This window comes from Syngnathus leptorhynchus, chromosome 7, assembly GCF_054491065.1.
Source record: "Syngnathus leptorhynchus isolate UIUO chromosome 7, UIUO_Slep, whole genome shotgun sequence".
NCBI lineage: Eukaryota > Metazoa > Chordata > Actinopteri > Syngnathiformes > Syngnathidae > Syngnathus > Syngnathus leptorhynchus.
This window is the reverse complement of record NC_141201.1, coordinates 11,910,026-11,932,532: the sequence shown is the minus strand read 5'-3', so window position 1 is coordinate 11,932,532 and position 22,507 is coordinate 11,910,026. Positions and strand designations below refer to the sequence as shown.

The 22,507-nt window shown below is 46.2% G+C and overlaps 1 protein-coding gene and 1 long non-coding RNA gene across 7 annotated transcripts; one reads left to right on the top strand and one right to left on the bottom strand.

The window, feature by feature from the left end:
* The first annotated feature begins 2,937 nt into the window (after positions 1-2,937).
* LOC147054789 (uncharacterized) lies at positions 2,938-14,899 on the top strand. 3 transcript variants are annotated; one of them, XM_085915669.1, is made up of 24 exons: positions 2,938-3,447; positions 3,518-3,606; positions 3,714-3,784; positions 4,065-4,153; positions 4,431-4,505; positions 4,614-4,707; positions 4,797-4,947; positions 5,152-5,291; positions 5,703-5,814; positions 6,000-6,117; positions 6,250-6,390; positions 6,655-6,768; positions 10,848-11,105; positions 11,186-11,395; positions 11,812-11,999; positions 12,127-12,264; positions 12,372-12,453; positions 12,600-12,798; positions 12,854-13,008; positions 13,277-13,567; positions 13,768-13,863; positions 14,055-14,357; positions 14,491-14,535; positions 14,727-14,899. In XM_085915669.1, the coding sequence occupies exons 1-23, from the start codon at positions 3,406-3,408 to the stop codon at positions 14,494-14,496; spliced, it is 3,162 nt and encodes a 1,053-aa protein (XP_085771795.1). In that variant the 5' UTR covers positions 2,938-3,405; the 3' UTR covers positions 14,497-14,535; positions 14,727-14,899. The 3 variants fall into 3 exon arrangements, with proteins under 3 accessions (XP_085771795.1, XP_085771797.1, XP_085771796.1); XM_085915671.1 differs by having other exon boundaries at positions 2,939-3,447; positions 12,899-13,008; XM_085915670.1 differs by having other exon boundaries at positions 2,940-3,447; positions 12,872-13,008.
* LOC147054788 (uncharacterized) lies at positions 14,797-18,567 on the bottom strand. Of its 4 annotated transcripts, none has more exons than XR_015066615.1 (11): positions 18,352-18,567; positions 17,704-17,812; positions 17,397-17,498; positions 17,194-17,319; positions 16,792-16,885; positions 16,614-16,717; positions 16,231-16,316; positions 15,670-15,924; positions 15,509-15,590; positions 15,286-15,378; positions 14,797-15,196 (listed from the first exon to the last, which is right to left on the bottom strand). It is a non-coding gene; the product is annotated as an uncharacterized LOC147054788 (long non-coding RNA). The 4 variants fall into 4 exon arrangements; XR_015066618.1 differs by having other exon boundaries at positions 15,731-15,924; XR_015066617.1 differs by having other exon boundaries at positions 15,670-15,832.
* Between the last annotated feature and the right edge of the window lie 3,940 nt (positions 18,568-22,507).

The following is a 22,507-nucleotide window of genomic DNA, read 5'->3' as shown; positions in this document are numbered from 1 at the left end:
GTGCGTCGTCACTTTATTGTGATGGAGGGGTTTGCGTGCCCCAATGATCCTAGGAGCCATGTTGTCTGGGGCTTCATGCCCCTGGTAGGGTCACCTATGGCAAAAGGGTCCTAGATGAGGGTCCAGACAAAGCATGGCTCATAAAACCCCTTATGACAATTAAAAAATTAGACTTTGTTTTCCCTCGCCTGGAGTCAGGCCTGGAGGTGGGGCTCGAGCGTCTGGGGCATCATTTGCCCACGGGGGCCGGCCGGGAACACCCCGAAAAGGAAACGTGGGTCCCCCTTCCCAATGGTTCACCACCTGTGGGAGGGGCCAAAGGGTTCGGGTGCAGTGTAAGCTGGGCGGCGGCCAAAGGCAGGGACCCTGGCGGTCCGATCCCCGGCTGCAGAAGCTGGCTCTTGGGACATGGAAGCAGGGGTGGGTATACTTATTGCCCCCCGACTGGGCGCCTGCACATTGGGGTTCACCCCGTGAACGAGAGCGTAGCCTCCCTCCACCTTCGGGTGGGGGGATGGGTCCTGACTGTTGTTTGTGTCTATGCACCAAACAGCAGCTCAGAGTACCCACTCTTTTTGGAGTCCTTGGAAGAAGTGCTGGAGAGCGCTCCTTTTGGGGACTCCATCAATGCTCACGTCGGCAATGACAGTGAGACCTGGATGGGCATTATTGGGAGGAACGCCCCCCCCCCCCTAACTGAAGCCGAGCGGTGTTCTATTATTGGACTTCTGTGCTCGACACGGATTGTCAATAATGAACACCATGTTCAAACATAAGGGTGTCCATATGTGCACTTGACACCAGGACACCCTAGGCCGCAGTTCAATGATTGACTTTGTAGTCATGTCATCGGACTTGCGGCCGCATGTTTTGGACACTCGGGTGAAGAGAGGGGCGGAACTGTCAACTGATCACCACCTGGTGGTGGGTTGGCTCGGATGGTGGGGGAAGATGCCGGTCCGACCTGGCAGACCCAAACGTACTGTGAGTGTCTGCTGGGAACGTCTGGAAGAATCCCCTGTCGGGAAGAGCGTCAACTCCCACCTCTGACAGAGCTTTTCCCACGTCCCGGAGGAGGCGGGGGACATTGAGTGCAAGTGGACCATGTTCCGTGACTCCATTGTTGAGGCAGCCAACCGGAGCTGTGGCCGAAAGGTGATCGGTGCCTGTCGTGGCGGCAATCCGGGACGGACTCTGGAGGCAGCTGACAGGTACCGGATGGCCAAGCGGAACGTGCCTTCGGCGGTTGCTGAGGCAAAAACCTGGGGTGAGGTTTGTGTTTGGTGAGGCCATGGAGAATGACCTCCGGACGGCTTCGAGGAAATTCTGGTCCACCATCCGGCGTCTCAGGAGGGGGAAGCACTGCACCGTCAACACTGTTTACAGTGGAGATGGCGTGCTGCTGACCTCGACTCGGGACGTTGTGAATCGGTGGGGAGAATACTTTGAAGACCTCCTCAATTCCATCGACACGCCTTCCATTGTAGAAGCAGGGCCCGGAGACTCTGAGGCGAACTCTCCAATCTCTGGGGTCGAAGTCACTGAGGTAGTTAAAACACTCCTCCGGGGCAAGGCCCCAGGGGTGGATGAGATCCGCCCAGAGTTTTTAAAGGCCCTGGATGTTGTGGGGCTGTCATGGCTGACACGCCTCTACAGCATTGCGTGGACATCGGGGACGGTGCCTCTGGATTAGCAGACTGTGGTGGTGGTTCCCTTCTTTCAGAAAGGGGACCGGCGTGTGTGTTCCAATTACAGGGGAATCACACTCCTCAGCCTCCCTGGTAAGGTCTATTCAGGGGTGCTGGAGAGGAGAATCCATTGGGAGGTCGAACCTTGGATTCAGGAGGAGCAGTGTGGCTTTCGTCTTGGCCGTGGAACAGTGGACCAGCTCTACACCCTCGGCACAATCCTCGAGGGGGCATGGGAGTTCGCTCAACCAGTCCACATGTTTTGTGGACTTGGAGAAGGCGTTCGACCGTGTTCCTCGGGAAGTTCTGTGAAGGGTGCTACGGGAGTACGGGGTGCCGAGCCAACTGATAAGGGCGGTTCGGTCCCTGTATCACCGATGCCAGAGTTTGGTCTGCATTTCCGGCAGTAAGTCGGATTCGTTCTCAGTGAGGGTTGGACTCTGCCAAGGCTGCCCTTTGTCACCGATTCTGCTCATAACTTTTATGGAAAGAATTTCTAAGCGCAGCCGCGGCGCTGAGGGGGCCGGTTTGGGGACCTCAGCATTGCGTCTCTGCTTTTTGCAGACGACGTGGTGCTGTTGGCTTCCAGCACAAACGAAGCACAAACGAACGGTACCATTTTGGGTTCATTTGGAGAAAAATGGGGGGGGGGGGGGGGCGGGTGACGTCATCGCTATAAATTAAATGTGTAATAACTAAAAAAACCATAGTAGCACAAACGAAACTTTTTGCTGCACAAACCAGCACAAACGGAGCACAAACGAACGGTACCATTTTGGGTCCATTTGGAGGAAAATGGGGGGCTGTGTGACGTCATCGCGATAAAATAAATGTCTAATATCTACGAAACCGGAGCAGCACAACGGATTTTTTGCAGCACAAACGAACGGTACCGTTTTGGGTCCATTTGGAGGAAAATGGAAAATGGGGGGCTGGGTGAACTCTGGATGACCTACAAAGTAATATTTTATAACTCAAAAATTGTTGCTGCACAAACGAACATTTTTACGGCACAAACCAGCACAAACGAAACAGACTATTTTCCTTAAATTTTGCGTGGGGTGGGGGGCCAGTTTCACGCAGGTACCCTCCTCTCCAGCACCCCTGAATAGACCTTACAAGGGAGGCTGAGGAGTGTGATTCCCCTGTAATTGGAACACACCCTCCGGTCCCCCTTCTTAAACGAACTAACTAATTGATAGTGGGAAGAAAATAATGGAAATGTATCTCTATTTGATGTATAAAGGGAGATTTTCATTACTTTTTTCAGTGAGCACAAGGTTGGTTTGATTCTTAATGTTTAAGAATACACCACCAGACGTTCCCCGCCTCACGTTTTTAAGGCTGGCTGTCTCCGTTGAAAAACAAGCGCGACATTCATTCACCTCCGGCCTTCTATCCAATCAATGTTCTTTATATTGAGACGCTTTTCCCATGCAAAAAATGATTGGTTGATTAAATTTTGATGTGAGTGTTTTAAAACTGTTGATCTCACACCAGTACATGTAGTCAGAATTAGTCTATGCTGAGTCAAGCTTGCGGTAACTTGGCTTTGACGTCAGCGTTTCTTCGGCACGTACAGTACTGTTGAACGGAGATTTTTACGTTCATCATTGCTCACACGTCTGTCGTGGATTTCTGACTGTGCGATTTCTTTCAAGACACCAAGTGTAAATATTGCGTTTTCCTCCCAGCTGGGTTGAAAGGCTCAATCGAAATGGCACTCATGAATCTGGGCGTTAAGGCTCTACTTGGTTGGGTAAGTTAACGCTACCGTGGCTTGTAGTATTTTAAGTTTTGACCTAACTTCGTCCATGCTGTGTTTGCAGATAAGTAATCTCACGTTGCCCCACCGAGAGATAAAAAACATCAAAGAGTTAGAGAATGGGGAGTTGCTGCTTCATGTTGTTTATCAAATGTGAGGACTGTCCATTAACAATGACGTTTATTCAAGAGAGCCTCGGTTGTTTACTCTTTTTCTCCCCACTATTTACTTTTATCTTGCTATCTTTTTTTCCACTACAGGAAAAAGGAACAACCTCCTTCAATAACATCACCGAGAGAACGTTTTAAATTCATTGCAGAATTTGTGGAGAGTGAGTTTCTGACATATGTCTGGTCTTGTATTCCCCCCTCGCAATACGTATTGTTCTATTCAGTACATTCCAATGATGCACTTTGTGCGGGGTTGAACTGCTTGAAAGAAATGTTTAGTCTTGAACATTAGTGTACAAGAAACACCATTGTAAAGCTACGTTCAGATTCATTCTTCACAGTTTCTTTTTCATTTGCACCTTCTGACAGAACACTATATTTCAATGTCTTATCTCATATGTGAAAAACAATATTTCAACTTAATGTTTTGTGGTTGGACAGAGGTTTGCAGATTCAGCGCGACCCAAAGTTGTTCATTATCCTGGGAGAACATAAATAATGGAATCAACTTGACTTTGGAAATAGCGAAGGTACACACATGTTGACAAAGCTGTTTTGCATCCTATGTACATAAGTTATATTGTGGCAGGCCGGTATTGTCTTTGTCCATTGTCACTTGTGTTATGACTCACTGGTTGGCAGTCAGAGATTAAAAATGTGCTTCTGCCACAATAATATTGCCATCTTCCATTGTTTTTAGTCGGTGTTGGAATAAACTGTCTCCTGAACATACTGGTCAAGAATAATGACATGCTTCTATTGTTTTCTACACAAGGTAATGTGAAAGGTCTGACCTGCTCTTTTTAGGTGCTGTTGTTGCTGGTTTACCATGACATGATGAGTGAACGGTGCACCCTTAAAACCTTGGACTGTGACGTGGAGGTAAGTGGGCACAATTGTTTTTGCTGAAACTATGAAAATATTTTGCTGTTTTAATGTTTTATTTTCTTTCTGTGCCATTGTAACAATATTTTCATTCCTGCTTGTCAGGGGGAGATTGCAAATATGACCGTTTCTTATGTGATGGAGAGTGAGGGCAGAGTTTATCTGAATAGTGGTCTTGATGCCTACTTGGCAAGGCAATGTGAGTCTCGTATCCATTCTTGCATTTGACTCGTGTGTCTGCTTTCAGGCGTTTGAATGCTGATTAAAATGTTTGACTTCATCCTTCAGATTTGCCTGTGACTCCTGAAATATTCGCTCGAACGACAAGCACCTCTACTTCCAGTTTATCGACACTCTCAGATGAAGACTCCCCGGTGTTCCATCGCACAAAGAAAATTGCCTTTGTCGATATGCACACTGTGGCATCATCTTCTTCCGGGTATCATTGACTCATGTTAATTGTATATTGCTGGCATTGGTCCTGCTTTTGGTCAATCTTTTGAACTTTTTAAGAAACATCTCATGAGTTTGACTCAAATACTTAACTGTACCAAAAAAAAAGACATTGACACCTATGTGAGTTAATTAGATTTAAAGCATTGTTAAGTATTTATTCATTTTGCTTGAATATTTATTTCGACAGCAAATCTCCTCTTCAAGATATAATGAACACTCCCAAATTCCAGTTGAGGAAGATTCAGCGGGAGTTGATCAGAGAGCGAGATTATAGGGATGGACTGGAGAAGGAGCTCGCTGGGAAAATTAGCCTCATTGCACAAAGCGGTACTCAATTTATGTTTTTGTGTTGTATTTATGATGATTGACAAATGACAAATTTTACTCTTTGTGCTATTTGATTGTATGTGTTGTGTACTGTGTCTAGTCACCGTGGGACGGTGGGAAACGTAATTTCGATCTCTTTGTGTGTCTTAACATGTGAAGAAATTGACAATAAAGCGGACTTTGATATAGAAAATAGAAAGTGCACGCAGATTATATTGCATGCCTTGCCTTTAATGTTTTTGTTTCCTTCTCAATTAGCCTCATTGCACAAAGCGGTACTCAATTTACATATGTTTTTGTGTTGTATTTATGATGATTGACAAATGATATAGAAAATAAAAAGTTCACACAGATTATATTGCATGCCTTGCCTTTAATGGTTTTGTTTTCTTCTTTTTACGTTTTCTTAAGAATCTCACATTAACCAGTTGCGGTATCATCTGGACAAGATGAAAAGGGAACAAACAGCTAATGAGCTCAGCACCATGGAACAAATCAATGAACTTGAGACTAAGAATAACTTGTAAGACCAACTCTCCTTTCTATCAATATCAAATCTCTTCGATCTCTTTGTGTGTCCTGACATGTGAAGAAGTTGACAATAAAGCAAACTTTGATATTCCCCCCCCCCCCCCCCCCCCACACACACACACACACACCATTAATCAATCAATTGTCAATCACCATTTCCACATTTCTTTCTTTCAGGTTACAGCAGCGACTCAACGAGCTCCTAAAAGAAAACAAAGAAGGTAAAACTTCCTTTTCGCTGATGGAACGAAAAGTGAATGAACTTGAAGAGGAAAACTGCGTCCTCTCGTCACAGGTATGAACACTTGCTCAAAGCTAGTGAGAGGCACTCTGTTCTCGACTACATTTTTTGTGGTCATTTTGTAAAATGTCCATGTATGTATAAAATACACATGGCCATTGGTCACATTGGAATGCATTTCTTCAGATGCGTACAGTGCGTGCGCAGCTGTCTGTGTGTCAAGATGAAGTTGTCAGGGTGACAGAAAGCCAAGCGTCTCTTCAAGAGGAGTGGAGAACCAAAGAGGACTACTTAAACTCTGAACTCAGTCAAGCCACTGCACAAAAGGTAGGGGTGTTTCATACCATGATTAGTAAATGCCGAAATATTCTTTTTGTGAGAATCCGTCACAGTTCGCATAGTTAATTGCAATCACAATATTTAGTGAATAATTTATAATTACGGGTAGATTCCTTTCCAAAAAACGTTCAGCACCCAATCACAATTGCATAAGCTTTGACTTAATGTATCTTTGCCCTGAAGTCTTTATAGAAGAGCCCCTTATCTAGTCTGTGTGGTACAATTTTTATCTTAATTCCTTTTTCATTACAGGAGCTCCTGACTGAACAAATTCAGATACTCCAGGGAAAGATTTCATACTTGGAAGAAGAAATTAGAGCAGCCACAAAGCAAGATGTAGGCGAAAACATGGGGCCAGTTATTGAGGTAAAGTGTTATGGAATTAATGTTTTGTGCATTATGTTTATTTTGTAAAATTATTTGATTAAATCTTTTTAAAATGTCAGAGGAAGTTTATTTTTAACTTCATTTACTTTTACTCAAACTGTGAATTATAACACATTTATAGAAACACACTTATACAACAAAAACTGTTTTAATGTTTTCCACTTGATTTGACCAATTCAGTGAGAATAATCCAGTCTGTTGGTCTTGCAGTTTTGCTTGCAAGGAATCAGCCTCTGTTGCGTGCTCTTTATCAGACAGATTTCTGTAATGTTCCTCATGCTTAATCGTGAAGCGGCAATTCAAATTATATTCTTTAAACACAGCGACCTGTGTACCACAAATCAGGCACACGGCTTTACCTTTCATTTCTGTAAAGAAATACTTGGCAGTCCATGTCTTGTTAAAAACACGGCACTCCTTGTTAACATTTCTTTTCTTAGCATCGGCACACATTTTGAGGGCAAAATTACTTCACAATGTTCACCTTCACGCACAGCTCACATACCCATATGCTACATGGCAGTGCGATGCCTTTCAAAATAAAAGCAGCACAGTTGTATTGCACGCGCGACATTAATTTTTTTCTTTAAATTAAGTTGTCATCAAATGTAATTTATAATTGGCCTCATGCGGGCCGGACGGAGACATACAAAGGGCCGGATGTACCCCGCGGGTTGTATTTTGCCCAGAACCGGCTTAAAGAATGACAGCTCATTTTGGTGCTTGAAGAAGGACGATGCCAACGAGTAGTAGCTTTCAGATTTTGAGCAAAAAGATTGCCCAACAACTGGAGCAACGAAAACTGCACATTAAAGATATTGTTCAGCGCAAAGATTGGATCTTGATGGAGCAGCAAAAGGAAATCTCTGAGCTGAGAGCAGCGCTTCAGAAAGAGATTGATCATCTTAAATTTCAGCTCAAGCAAGCGGAGCAGCAGAAAGTCCAGCAGGTTAGTGAGCTACAGAAGGTTATTGCTGCTTTACAGCAAGAACTGGACACCCTTAGGGAAACTAGTCGAGAAAAGGAAGAGCTCCTTGATCAGACCAAACAAAAAGTGAAAGAGCTCAAAACCAAGTTTGAAGAGCTAGATAATCAAATTAACATTCTCAATGACTAGCTGCAAGTAAGACTTTCCAATGCAAGCGGTGCAGGGGAGAGGTCACCCAAGCAGACCCAGCTGAGCAAGAGGGGCTCGTAGTAGATGGGGAGATGTACGAGGTGGTGGACAGCTTCTGCTACCTTGGAGATATGCTCAACGCTGATGGGGGGGTGGACTTAGCAGTGACCACAAGGGTGTGAAGCGGGTGGAAGAAATTTAGGGAACTCATGCCCTTCTTAACATCCAAGGCCCCATCCCTGAAGATGAGAGGCCAAGTGTACTCCGCCTGCGCCAGAAGTGCTATGACGTATGGAAGTGAGGCATGGGCCCTGAAAACAGAAGAGGAAAACAAACTAAACAGAGCAGAAATGAGGATGATCAGATGGATGTGTGGTGTGTCAATGAGGGAGGAAAAGACCAGTGCAGAGCTGAGAAAGAAGATGGGAGTGGAGGCCATAGTGGATGTGGTGAGGAGAGGCAGACTGCGATGGTATGGACATCTAGTGAGGAAGGATGAGAATGACTGGGTGAAGAAAGTCATGTCGTATAACATAGAGGGAACAAGACCCAGTGGTCGGCCTAAAAAGACCTGGCAGACGACCGTGGCAGCCGACATGAAGGCACTCGGCATCAACCACGAGATGGCCAGGGACCGTTCCCGGTGGAAGAAAGCCATATCGAGAATCCAGTCCAACCCAGCGCCGCCTGGAAAGCGGACTTTAAACCGATGATGATGATGATTGATGATGAATGAAGAAGTTCATGTTTTTACAATTGAAACTAGGACAATGTTATGAGTTCTTAATTCCCCAAAATGTTTTCTTTATCCAATGACCAAATACCGTACTGACATAAATCCTAAACATTTGTGCAAAACTGCTCACTTCATTATCTAAGTAGCTGATGAAAATAATCTACACTAGATGGCTGCATTGAAAACACTGCAAACACACTGAAAACACAGAACCAGTAGACGCTTTCTCTAGCTCTGCGTAGCCATCCTTCAACGCCAAGATGAGTGCAATCGCCCAGTGATGTCCGATCTCGGCGTGTCCGCAATGACAGCCCGCTCCCCCCGAAAGACTATTCCACCCTGGTGGCTCAGTTCATCTTGAAACGTGTAAAATGGCCTAATTTCATTTGATACCTGAGACTTATCTGTGGGCCATTTCTGGCTCATTGTTTGTATGAGCAGTTGCAAGGTCTTGTCCTTGGCCATGGCTGATCTTATGTTCTGCAGTCTGTCCGATGCACCTGTTGTACCATATTGACAGTCTCCAATTCATCCTCCACGGGGATGCTTTCTGGAAGATAGGCTCTGCTGAGTGTGTCAGCCAATAGCATGTCCCTCCCCGGCACGTACACAACGTCCACATCATGTTTCTGAATGCGCAACGTCATGCCCTGCAGTCTTTCCGGTGCACTCGGTAGGGGGTTTAACTTGTTTTAATTTGTTCCATTGTCCACTCTTCTGTTGCGATTTTCCCGTGACTATCATCTATAGCCATGATATTCTCATGGTGCACTTTGATCAACGTCATTGCCTCACTGGCTCTCCTGCCCAGCAATGGCACTGCACCCACTGTATTTACCACTTGAAAGTCCAAGCGATATTGTTTGTCATTTCGTGGATTTCTAATTTTGATTTTACATTTTCCCCAATGGCCTCACCTTACCTTTGTTGTACATAACGATCACCGTTGTAGTATGCTCCAGCTTAATGTCAGGGTTCAACGGGTTAATTGGAATAACGTTGCATGTGACCCCACAGTTTATTTGAAATTTGACCAGGTCGTTCCCTAATAGCATGCCAGCAAAGAGAAGAAGTGTTACTCTTAGCTGTGTTTATCTCATTACACTGTGCTCTTGCCAATACTACAGCCGTGCCTGAACCTGTCTCCACTCTACGCACTGTCTCAGTTTTATGTGATACATCTTTAAATCCATCGCTCACATCTTTTGTTACTACGGTCCTCACGTTCTGCTTGCACGTTTGGTCCGTTCTAGCCCTGCATTTCGCCACAAAATGGTTCTCTTTCCCACACTTGGTGCACTTTTTCCCCAAATGCCGGGCATTTCAATGTACTTTTCTCATGTGTTTTCCCACAGAATGTACAATCCATCGGGTTGTCAACTTTCCTCTTGTACCGTGCTTCTTGAACAGCGTGTACCTCCTCCCCCAACGGACCGGTAATGGTCTTAACGTTCTCCTTTGAGAGCTCCGCAGCTCTGCACACTTGCAAACATATGTCGATGGTGAGGTTTTTCTCCCGCAACAGTCTCTCCATCATCCCTGCACTGTTGCCACCACAAACAATCCTACCCAGAATGAGGGAGTGTCTCAACATCCTGAAGTTGCATGTTTTTGCCAACAGTCTCAGTAGCGTGAGATAATATTTTTGCCAATGCCTTGATTTCTAGTGAAGAAATGGTACCGTTCCACAATCTCATTCACAACGGTGTTACAGTGATCATCAAACTTTGTAATGATGTCTTCTAATTTCAATGTATCCTTTGACACATCTCCCATCAGGGTATCCAAGAACTCTCTGCCGCTCTCGCCGACAAAATAACTGAAGAGCTTTACTTACCTTCTGTCTGTCATCAGCCTCCTCCATCGCTAGATCCACATAAAGTACAAACTTGTCCCTCCAAGTCTTCCACGTTTTAGAGAGGTTACTGGAACCCAAGCACATGTCGTTACTCGGCAGCATCCAGTAACGGTCCTACACCTGGAAAAATTACGTGCGAGCTCAGACGGAGTCCTCCTTCGCTCGTGTTTTCAGTAACAAGGCACACACTCTGGTCTCAATTCAACCCAACGTGGTTGTAACTTTTATTGCCGTCTCCAGGTACACTTATGCGGTCAACCCTGTAACTGGAAGTGTCCTTCCGTTAAAAGATTCCCGTTCCCTCAACAGTTCCCAGTTGACTAACAATAGATCATATTGTTACACAGAAAGCTCTGGAGAAAGAAGTGGCTATGCTGATGTTGGAGAAGGACAGACTCGTTCAGACCATGCAGGCCACAGAAAGGGAGAACTTGGCCTCACTTAAAATGGAGCAAGCGCTCAAGGAAGAGCTTGAATCGTTGAAGATGGAAAAAGCTCTGCTCTTAAAAGAATTGAAAAAAAAACAGGAGACCAAGTGGATCAAGAAGGATTTGCAGGAGCGACTTGTGGCGAAAACGGAGGCTGTGAAACACTACAAAGCTCAGGTAGGTATGAACTCTGGTCGACATGCATTCATTGGTACTTTTCTGTTTGGCGACTATAACGTAAACCTCAAATGTCGTAGATGGAAAAGGCTGTGAGTCATTACAATGACAAGAAGCAGCTTCTCGAGGAGAGCCAAGAGGAAGTGGCCAAGCTGAAGCACACCCTGGAAGTAAAAGAGCGGGAAGTGAACGCCAGTGGTACGGAACTCAAATTGCTCCAGCTGCAATTGGAAAAGGCTCAAAGCAAGGAAAAGGACATGCTGAGCAAGCTGGCCCGTTTGGAGTCACAGGTTGGTTTTGACATTAAAGAAAGAAAATGGTAGTTTGAATCACAATTGCAATGTTGAGAAGGGAAAAAAAAAATCACTATTTTCCCCAAATGGTAGTGCGAATGCAGTGTCCTCATTAAGGTTATGTGGCATGCTGCAGGAACTGTCGCTTTTCTCATTTTCACATTGACCTACTTCAGGATTGATGTCAGTGCCATTGCTTCATTTGATTACTTCCAAAACCAGTTTGGCTTCATTACACCATTACGATGGCCATGTCACTGAATGTGTCTCTGTTACAAAGCTGTGTGTGACCAGAGTGCACATTTAGTTGTGTCAGTGACCTCTCTGATCTCTGAAATGAGCGCCTTTGCTGTAAACAAAACAAAATGAAGCATGTTTCAAGTTCTCCTTTTCTCACTTGTGCTTGTGCTCAGGTGGCATTTTCTGACCTCAACCTGCACTCACACAATCAAATCCCCGACCGTCAAGGAGAAACATCGGAGATGTGTTACCTGGAACTTCCAGACTTGCACTCAAATGTTCACAAAATGGAGCCAAAGAGAATGATGAGCTCAGACAGTCTGGACCAAAGCTCCCTCGAAGACTCGCTGAACAGCACAAGGTTAATTTTTTTGCGATGTATAAAGTGAACTAAAATTCATCAAAGGGAAAAAATTGACAAAATCATCTGTGACAGCAATTATGTGAAGCTAAATTTAATTGGTGTGATTTGTCCTTCAATTTGATAGGAAGCTTTTGGGGCCTGGTGAATCGAGCACGCCGCTTTTCCGTAGTTCTGAAAGACTGGCAGCCAAACGTCGTGGTCTGAAGGCAGAGTCACTGGAAACTCTTTATTTTACACCAATAAATACAAGACACGTCCACAGGTACTAAACGGCAGCCAATACAGATTTTCAGTTTTACCTCGGTCTGCTACTTGCCTGGTGATGATGTAAACAAACAAAGACGGCTCAGTATCGATATTCTCCTCTAGAGCAACTGCGGAAATCAAAACAGAAATGGATCTCCCGTGCTTAAACCCATCGTCGTCTGTCAAAAGACAGCGGACGACACAGGTAAGTGAAACTTGTTGACATGATTCAGAACTTTGTTCATATTTGACCAACCGGCATTTCTTCAACCGCATGTTACTCCTATCAAGGGTGTGAAAACTTTCTCCTTGAAGCATTGTATGGTAAACTCCTATTGGACTCCTCTGCAGAAAACTCCAGGTGGCGTTGGACATGATGAGACGTTCTATAGCCTGGCTTCGGCTCAATCGCAGCCCAACCTCTCCGGTGCCCGTGGCGCACGCCCTGCGTTCATAGACCTCCCCGACACGCCAGCAAAAATGACCGGAGCTGTCAGCGACCAGCTCAGCAGTCTTCCTGGTTATCGGCGGAGCACGATCCTTTCGCAGAGTAAGTTTGAACCGAGCAGTGCCACAGCAGAAATTTACCCAAAAAATATTTGAAGTCCTTCCAATGTGTTCAGCCACAAGTACATTTTGCGTCGGGGCAGAGAACGAGCCAGAAGGTGCGCCTGATGATTGGATGAGGATTGCTGAGCTCCAGGCCAGGAACAAAGCCTGCCTTCCTCATCTCAAGAGCAGCTATCCTGTCGAGTTTGAGGTTGGGAGATTCTCAACTCTTGTAACACTAGGAGTCGTTATGTTATTTGAGAGAGAAATGTTCTACCACAAATTTTAATTGCCAGTTTATTGTTTTTACCTCTATTACTTTTATCAGTTCAACATTTTTTCTCATTACTGTAAGGATTTTCTTTCATTAAGACAATTCAGACTCTGGAAACCAGTTTACATAAAAAATAATACATTTTAAACAACCCAAGTTGCAATGCCAGTTTATGTTACCAATTAGAACCCTTCTCTCCCTATAGACTGGCTTCAAGACCGCGCTAACTCTCACTGACGAAGATGTCCGCACTGGTGACCCAACGGAGACCATTCGTCGAGCATCCTTCATGCCGGGCCAGCTGCAAGAATCCGTCGCTTCCCATTGCCTCTCCCTTGCAACGCCACACTCAAGTAGCACATCCGGCGTCCACTCTCACCGTCTGGCCATGATGGCAGGCTACCCACCATCTAAATCGGTCAGCTCATCTCAGCTGAAAAGCCCAAGATGCTCAAGAACTGCGTCCACGTTGTCTGTTACTCAGACTTCACCCGAGGTTGGTCTGTTTTTCATATTGGCAAATCAAATACTGTTTGGATTTAAGATGCTTTTATTTTTTCCTTTTCAACCACAATCAATTATTTTATCTCCTAAAACTTATTTGCCAGGAAAAATGCCTTTATTTTTTAAGTTTTATTATTTTCCCGTTCCTTTTTAACCATAATAAATAATTTTACTTTCTAAAACATTTGCCAGAAAAAAATGAAAGCCACCTGCTTCCCCCGTCCCCTCACTCCTAAAAACAAGAACAGCGGATCCACCAACTCAAACCTTCACCCCGCCCTTAGCTCGGTGAGTTTGAAAAACTCCTTACGTCATAAGAAATTAATCCTTTGTGAAACAACAATTACAGTAAATTCCACCAGCAGAAATTACTCATACAAATGTACTCACTTTCTTTGTGAAACACATTTCAAAATGTGACTGAAAGGTTTCAAACAGGAAACGGTCAGCTAATAAAACTTCTCCTTTTATCTTCTCAGGTTGACCGCAGGCAGTCCATGATGTTCACCATCGACAACACCCCTAAGAACAGCAGCAACTACCTCAAAAGAGGCCTTAATAAACTTCGTAGCTCCACCCGCAAGTCACCAGGCAAAACCTCCAAGAAATCTCCCGCGAAGACCGCGCACAAAGAATATAAACAGGCCGCCACTCCTCGTGCTGCAGCGAGTCGAGCGGGCCGAGTTGGAAGCTTCAAGTCACCCCATGTGGTCTACAAAGAAAACAAGAAGACATCGCAAACCTTTGGCAAGTCTCCACGGTTGATGGAAAGCGCTCGTAAGGTAAGAACATGCTCTTTGAGGTAGAGATGGATAAAGAAATTCCTAGCTGCTCAGTGATTTTATCTGGAACCGTTTACATTCAAATCCTGGAAGTGTTTTTGGTGTTCATGGTGAATCCTTATCCTTTTTTCAGGAATGAGTCCATCAATTACAAAAATCTTCCTGGGAGAATGACAAGGTCTATGATCAATGAAATTGATTTGCTTGCTGCTTTTAGTTTCTTCTGGCATCTGGTGGTTGGCTCACAATAACAAACTCTGGTGATCAAGTTACTGGGTGTAGATGCTTCTTGCATGATCGTGCTATTTAAATTTTGTGCTAATATTTTTTTCTGTGTTCTAATCTTTTTTTATTTTTTTTATCCTACAGGTGAAGAGGAGGATGTTGAACTGATGAAAAACTCACAAGTGTTCAGTTGATTTTTTTATTCTATGCACTTTTAATTTTTATACCACTACGTTCTTGTAATTGTTCTTTCTGTATTTATTGTCTTATTACTTGTGCAATAAAATTCTCAATGTAAAGCTTTTAAACATTACAAATGCATCCGTTGATTACATTTCCAGTAAGTCCCATCCTTTATTAAGTCAAGCTTTTAGTCAAGTCAAATTTGAAAAAGTCGCTGGCTCATCTTATCTCATGTGTGCATCATCCAGGTGGTTCAAGTATCACGGCATCAGCATGGACTGTGAATGCTGCTATGCTAATTTGTCGTTTAACTTCATTCCAAGCCTTCTCTTGGTTCCCTGAGCGCTCAATGTCAAACAATGCGTCGTAGATCCCGGGGAAAGACTCTCCTGCATATTTATTATGAACTGCTTGGAGGAAATACCACATGCCTGGAAAACAGGTGGGATTAGCGAGCAGCAAAATACAGATCGTCAATGAGTGAACGTGAAGGGCAGGCAGTTGAGTTTGAGTGTAATACCTGTAGAATGGTCTTCCAGGTAAACCCAGGGGGTCTATTAAGGCTATCTCCAGATACATGAGCTGATCGTTCATTCTACGTATCTGCAGAGGACTGATAAAAACATACATCTGAGTGTAAATGAAAATTGTGTTGGACCTTTACAAAAATTAAGAGCCCAACTTTCTCAAGTGGTCTCACTGACATTTTAGTCAACATTATGATGAACAAAATGCCTTCTTACTCTGTTCTGTTGATGTGTTGTAGGCGCTCGTGGAACTCCCTTGCTTCAATGGTAAAAGTTTCAACTGCTGAAAACAAGGAGTCTGCGGGGAAAACAACCTCATCATAACAAAAATTTGATTTGGAGCACTTTTTACTGATTTATGGCTTATCAGAAGACACCTCGTATGTCTGCATCTCCTTGAGGTGTGTTTGTGCGATCTCCCCAATGCTGTGTGCGTACTTGTCGAAGGAGATGGCATACTGGTTGGCATCCAGAGGGATGATTTGGGAATCCGCCAGGAGGAAGACGAGCCCGTCTCTCACTTGAGCCACAGCCCGAAGCCTCGTGAAGGAAGGGTCATAAAACTTCTCCACAAGCTCGAATGTTTCATAAACCGTGTGATCGACGGGATAATTGCTGTATCGCTCGATTTTCTATACACACACACACGCACACATTAAATACAATGCAACTTGTATAGATGTGGTCAATTTTGTGGCGTTTTCCTCAAAAATGTCATGTGCAATGTCCGAAATACCCAAAGGCAACGGACCAAAGCCAGTGTGTGGAATAATTTAATAATAATCCAGTTAATAATTCCACATCAACAGCAAGAGTGTGTTCAAGTGTATTGCAGCAAGCTTTCGTTCATCCAAACTCATTTTTCTTCGGGGTGTGCAAATAATTGTAAAGTTCTGTAAAAATTATTCATGGTGCACATGGGGTTGGTGTTTTTGTACCTGGCTCTAGAGCTCCTCTTATCCTTCCAATGACATTGTAGATCCTTGTCACCTGATTATTAGTGTAGATGTTCATGTGCACGAACCTAGAACAAGCATAATTACGAGAAGAATGTGATTTTACCAGAAGAAAAAAAAAAATAGATCACGAGCTTTTCACTTCTCAATTCAATTTAGTACACATTATTTCCTGCTAGTGGTCTAACAACCACGTGAGAATGGATGCTTCTTCCAAACAAGACATCCTTTGTGCTGTATTTGGCAACATGCCATTAGCTCCTTAGCCAGAATCCAAACAAAAACAGCAACAAAGGGAAAAACCCAAAGAGCAGAGTGAGACAACAGGACGTCCCTGTGAATAAATGGACACAAACCATACATACAAGAATTTATTGGCTCTTGAAGTCATCTGTAAATCCTGGGCCGATTCTGTCTGTCATTTAAAGCTCCTTTCCAGTTGTTTGGAGAAATGTGTCCCCCCATATTCCTGTTCGGTGGATCATCAATTAATTTCATCAATGTGCATCATTAACTTCGAAGCAAATGAGTGAAATAACTTACTTGAGAAGGTGAAATGCATCATGGTAGCCAATGGGATGCACAAGGATGCTGGGAAGTCCCACTCCATCTTCAGGACGGGATCTGTAGGTATATTCTGCAGGAGATTAAACAGCAGTAAAAATTTCAGGCTTGACTGTTACAAAACAAACACAAAACATATATGTGAATACACACACACACACCTTTTGCAGGATATCCAGGTGTGACACAGACGCATGCACGCATGCACACGGACGCACACGCACACACACGCTTTACAAGTTTTCAACGAGTGCTTTCATCACAATCCCAAAAGCTGAAATGTATTTCTTAATACTTTTAAGTGATAAATGAACTATTTCGAAGTCTGACCTGCACAACAGCCTGTATAAAAGTGAAGTGCAGAGTGTATGTATTTCCTACTTTATTGCCCCGGAATATCTTTCCGTATCTGACAATGACAATCTTGCCAGTCACATTAATTCCCATCTGCCTCTCCAACTGGGAAAAGTCTTCGGTGCGGCCGTAGTTGACATACACCAATCCCCCCTGGGCAGAATAAGTGGAAGTGTTTGTTGTATTAGCATGATAACGTAAATGATATATTTTTGTTAGTTTGTTTGCACCTCAGGCTGTCCTTTAGCAGAGAAGGCACTGTAGGGAGGCACAATGTTGGTGACGTTTTTATAACTCCCAGGACTGGGCTCAGCCAAGGAAGTGTTGAAAACCTTTAAAACAGATCGAATCAGGTAAAATGTGACTTGGTATAACAAAAATAATAGTAACAAAAAACGTTTAGAATTAGTAGGCTACTCTATATATTTCAGGTTCTGCTCTGTGCCTGACAGGTGGGGGAGACGTGTAAATTTCCTTGAAAAGGGGAAAACGTGCTTAATCACATTTGTCTTGGAATCATCACCGACAGGATCTTACCTGAGGTGCTCTCTGATCTTGCTAGGATGCATTTCATCCAGAAACTCCCTCATATATTGACTGGAGGCACTGCCTGCCTAGTTTGGATGGGTGGGTTTTGCTAACCTGCCTGCAGCGTATACATAACAATACATGGCATTGGTAAATACGTACACTAATTCAAAGTCTCGCAAATGCCTTGAGAACAAATTCATTAACTCTAAAGCTTCTGAGAAGTGTCGTGAAAGTCTTCCTTGCAATGCAGTAGCCGAGCACCATTATGTTGCCTCAGGATTAAACATTGGGATTTTTTTTTTTAGACCATAGCGAGCTTTGATATGTGCCACATGGATAAACACCTAGTTTAACATGAGTTAAAAATTTCAATATGAGTGTCTGAAGGCGTCAAATTAAACTGTGCCGCATAAATGACTCAAACTCATACATCAGACTGATGAGATTCTGTACAAATGTCTACGCCACAATTGTGAAACATATCGTACACGCTCCTCTCTTCCCCTGCAATTTCGAGTAGTGATTCAATATCCATCCACATATGCAAAAATGTCCCGTTTTGTCCATAAAAGGTCTCAATAGCAAGCGCGCCCCTTACAATAAAAGTTCTAAATTGCTTGCGCATAGCGTGTGCACTATGTTGGCGTGACTCACCTACGATAAAACCCAAACAAAACTAAGCTGCCACGGCCGAAATCCACCAGATACAGCGAATGGATCTACTAAGTTTTGTCAGTGTTGTCCCACGCTGCACCGTGCGCAAGCTTCCGACAATCCAGACAAGCGCCTCATGCAACCGTGGTCAATGCTCGAATTCCAAATGAAGAGGAGGTGTGGCGATGACAGTCCAGTTTTTCGTCACATACAGAAAATCCCATGAACAATGCCAACGCGCATTAGGAGGGGGGGCTCCTAAAGGCTTTTCCAGCATTGTTCGTGGTTGTTTCAATAAATTATAGAGACTTGAGTCAGCATTGGCATAAAAATATTTAAAAAAAATTGTTCTACGCAAAAAAAAAAAAAAAAAAATTGTTGTTCTACGCCCCCTCCGTGAGTCGTCACCTTATCGTGGTGGAGGGGTTTGCGTGGCCCTATTATCCTAGGAGCCATGTTGTCTGGGGCTTCATGCCCCTGGTAGGGTCACCCAAGGCAAAAGGGTCCTAGGTGAGGGGCCAGACAAAGCACGGCTCAGAAGACCCCTTATGATGAAAAAGATATATGGATGTCGTTTTCCCTCGCCCGGACGCGGGTCATCGGGGCCCCTCTCTGGAGCCAGGCCTGGAAGGGGGGCTTCAAGGCGAGCGCCTGGTGGCCGGGCCTTCGCTCATGGGGTCCGGTCGGGCATAGAAAAGAAGACGTGGGTCCCCCTTCCAATGGGCTCACCACCTATAGGAGGGGCCAAAGGGGTCGGGTGCACAGTGAGCTGGACGGCGGCCAAAGGCGGGGACCTTGGCGGTCCAATCCCCGGCTGCAGAGGCTGTCTCTAGGGACATGGAATGTCACCTCTCTGGCTGGAAAGGAGCCCGAGCTGGTGTGTGAGGCAGAAAGGTTCCGACTAGACATAGTCGGACTTGCCTCCACACATAGTTTGGGCTCTGGTACAAGCCCTCTCGAGAGGGGCTGGACTCTCTTCCACTCCGGAGTTGCCCACGGTGAGAGGCGTCGAGCAGGTGTTGGCATACTTATTGCCCCCCGGCACATTGGGGTTCACCCCGGTGAGCGAGAGGGTAGCCTCCCTCCGCCTTCAGGTGGGGGGACGGGTCCTGACTGTTGTTTGTGTCTATGCACCGAACGGCAGCTCAGAGTACCCACCCTTCTTAGAGTCCCTGGAGGAAGTGCTGGAGAGCGCTCCTTCTGGGGACTCCATCGTTCTACTGGGTGACTTCAATGCTCACGTGGGCAATGACAGTGAGACCTGGAAGGGCGTGATTGGGAGGAACGGCCCCCCCGATCTGAACCCGAGCGGTGTTCTATTATTGGACTTCTGTGCTCGACACGGATTTTCTATAATGAACACCATGTTCAAGCATAAGGGTGTCCATGTGTGCACTTGGCACCAGGACACTCTAGGCCGCAGTTCGTTGATCGACCTTGTAGTCGTATCATCGGATTTGCGGCCGCATGTTTTGGACACTCGGGTAAAGAGAGGGGCGGAGCTGTCAACTGATCACCACCTGGTGGTGGGTTGGCTCCGATGGTGGGGGAAGATGCCGGTCCGACCGGGCAGACCCAAACGCTCTGTGAGGGTCTGCTGGGAATGTCTGTCAGAATCCCCTGTCAGGAAGAACTTCAACTCCCACCTCCGGCAGAGCTTTTCCCACGTCCCGGGGGAGGCGGGGGACATTGAGTCCGAGTGGACCTTGTTCCGCGCCTCCATTGTTGAGGCAGCCGACCGGAGCTGTGGCCGTAAGGTTGTTGGTGCCTGTCGTGGCGGCAATCCCCGAACCCGCTGGTGGACACCGGCGGTAAGGGATGCCGTCAAGCTGAAGAAGGAGTCCTATAGGGCCTTTTTGGCCTGCGGGACTCCGGAGGCAGCTGACAGGTACCGGATGGCCAAGCGGAACGCGGCTTCGGTGGTTGCTGAGGCAAAAACTCGGGCGTGGGAGGAGTTTGGCGAGGCCATGGAGAATGACTTCCGGACGGCTTCGAGGAAATTCTGGTCCACCATCCGGCGTCTCAGGAGGGGGAAGCAGTGCACGGTCAACACTGTTTACAGTGGAGATGGTTGCTGCTGACCTCGACTCGGGATGTTGTGAGTCGGTGGGGGGAATACTTCGAAGACCTCCTTAATTCCACCAACACGCCTTCCTTTGTGGAAGCAGGGCCTGAGGACTCTGAGGCGGACTCTCCAATCTCGGAGGTCGAAGTCACTGAGGTAGTTAAAAAACTCCTTGGTGGCAAGGCCCCGGGGTGGATGAGATCCGCCCGGAGTTCTTAAAGGCTCTGGATGTTGTGGGGCTGTCTTGGCTGACACGCCTCTACAGCATTGCGTGGACATCGGGGACGGTGCCTCTGGATTGGCAGACTGGGGTGGTGGTTCCCCTCTTTAAGAAGGGGGACCGGAGGGTGTGTTCCAATTACAGGGGAATCACACTCCTCAGCCTCCCTGGTAAGGTCTATTCAGGTGTGCTGGAGAGGAGGATCCGTCGGGAGGTCAAACCTCGGATTCAGGAGGAGCAGTGTGGCTTTCGTCCTGGCCGTGGAACAGTGGACCAGCTCTACACCCTCGGCAGGATCCTCGAGGGTGCATGGTAGTTCGCCCAACCAGTCCACATGTGCTTTGTGGACTTGGAGAAGGCGTTCGACCGTGTCCCTCGGGAGGTTCTCTGGAGGGTACTTCGGGAGTACGGGGTGCCGAGCCAACTGATAAGGGCGGTTCGGTCCCTGTATCACCAATGCCAGAGTTTGGTCCGCATTTCCGGCAGTAAGTTGGATTCATTCCCAGTGAGGGTTGGACTCCGCCAAGGCTGCCCTTTGTCACCAATTCTGTTCATAATTTTTATGGACAGAATTTGTAGGCGCAGCCGAGGCGTTGAGGGGGTCCGGTTTGGGGACCTCAGCATCGCGTCACTGCTTTTTGCAGATGACGTGGTGCTGTTGGCTTCTTTAGTCCGTGATCTCCAGCTCTCACTGGAGCGGTTCGCAGCCGAGTGTGAAGCGGTCGGGATGAGGGTCAGCACCTCCAAATCCGAGTCCATGGTCCTCGGTCGGAAAAGGGTGGAATGCCCTGTCCGGATCGGGGATGAGATCCTGCCCCAAGTGGAGGAGTTCAAGTATCTTGGGGTCTTGTTCACGAGTGAAGGCAGGATGTAGCGTGAGATCGACAGGTGGATCGGTGCAGCGTCGGCAGTAATGCGGACTCTGTACCGGTCCGTCGTGGTGAAGAGAGAGCTGAGCCAAATGGCAAAGCTCTCGATTTACCGGTCGATCTACGCTCCTACCCTCACCTATGGTCACGAGCTATGGGTCGTGACCGAAAGAACGAGGTCCAGGATACAAGCGGCTGAAATGAGTTTCCTCCGCAGGATGTCCGGGCTCTCCCTTAGAGATAGGGTGAGAAGCTCGGTCATCCGGGAGAGACTCGGAGTAGAGCCGCTGCTCCTCCACGTTGAGAGGAGCCAGATGAGGTGGCTCGGGCATCTCATCAGGATGCCTCCTGGACGCCTCCCCGGGGAGGTGTTCCGGGCATGTCCCACCGGTAGGAGACCCCGGGGACGACCCAGGACACGCTGGAGAGACTACGTCTCTCGGCTGGCTTGGGAACGCCTTGGGATCCCCCGGGATGAGCTGGAGGAAGTGGCTGGGGAGAGGGAGGTCTGGGAGTCCCTCCTAAAGCTGCTGCCCCCGCGACCCGACCCCGGATAAGCGGAAGAAGATGAAGGTGAAGAAGGTGTTCTACGCACAACCAAGGCTTGACATCAACTTTTTTTGCTCAACAGCCAGTTGCAGGGCCGTTGGTTCATCAGCTGGTGGGACGTTCGTGTAACATCTCACCAAAGTAATTGCAAATGTATGCAGTCACAATAATTCCAAACAGCTCTGTTAACTTTGAATCTAAATTGACAAAAGGTGCCCATTCAACAGTAGTAGACGTGAATCACAACTTCTCTGTAATGTATACTATTATTGAAGTTGTGTTTCTTCCAGACCCGAATAACACGCTTGAGCCACCCCAGCTGTGAGGTGGTCTTTTATGTCATGGACTGGACCGTGAAAGGGAGAGGGGGCTCTGTGTGCTTGCAGGAATGCGGGGCAGTAACTCTCATTCCTCAATGTGTTGTTTATATACTGCATAACTATTGAGTGACCC

What these genes read in the sequence shown, in the direction of transcription:
- LOC147054789 (XM_085915669.1), top strand. Translation starts at nt 3,406, where the DNA reads ATGGCACTCATGAATCTGGGCGTTAAGGCTCTACTTGGTTGG. An exon ending in TGGCCCGTTTGGAGTCACAG is followed by an intron (nt 11,396 to 11,811) that starts GTTGGTTTTGAC and finishes GCTTGTGCTCAG; the next exon opens with GTGGCATTTTCTGACCTCAA. An exon ending in GAGCACGATCCTTTCGCAGA is followed by an intron (nt 12,799 to 12,853) that starts GTAAGTTTGAAC and finishes AAATATTTGAAG; the next exon opens with TCCTTCCAATGTGTTCAGCC.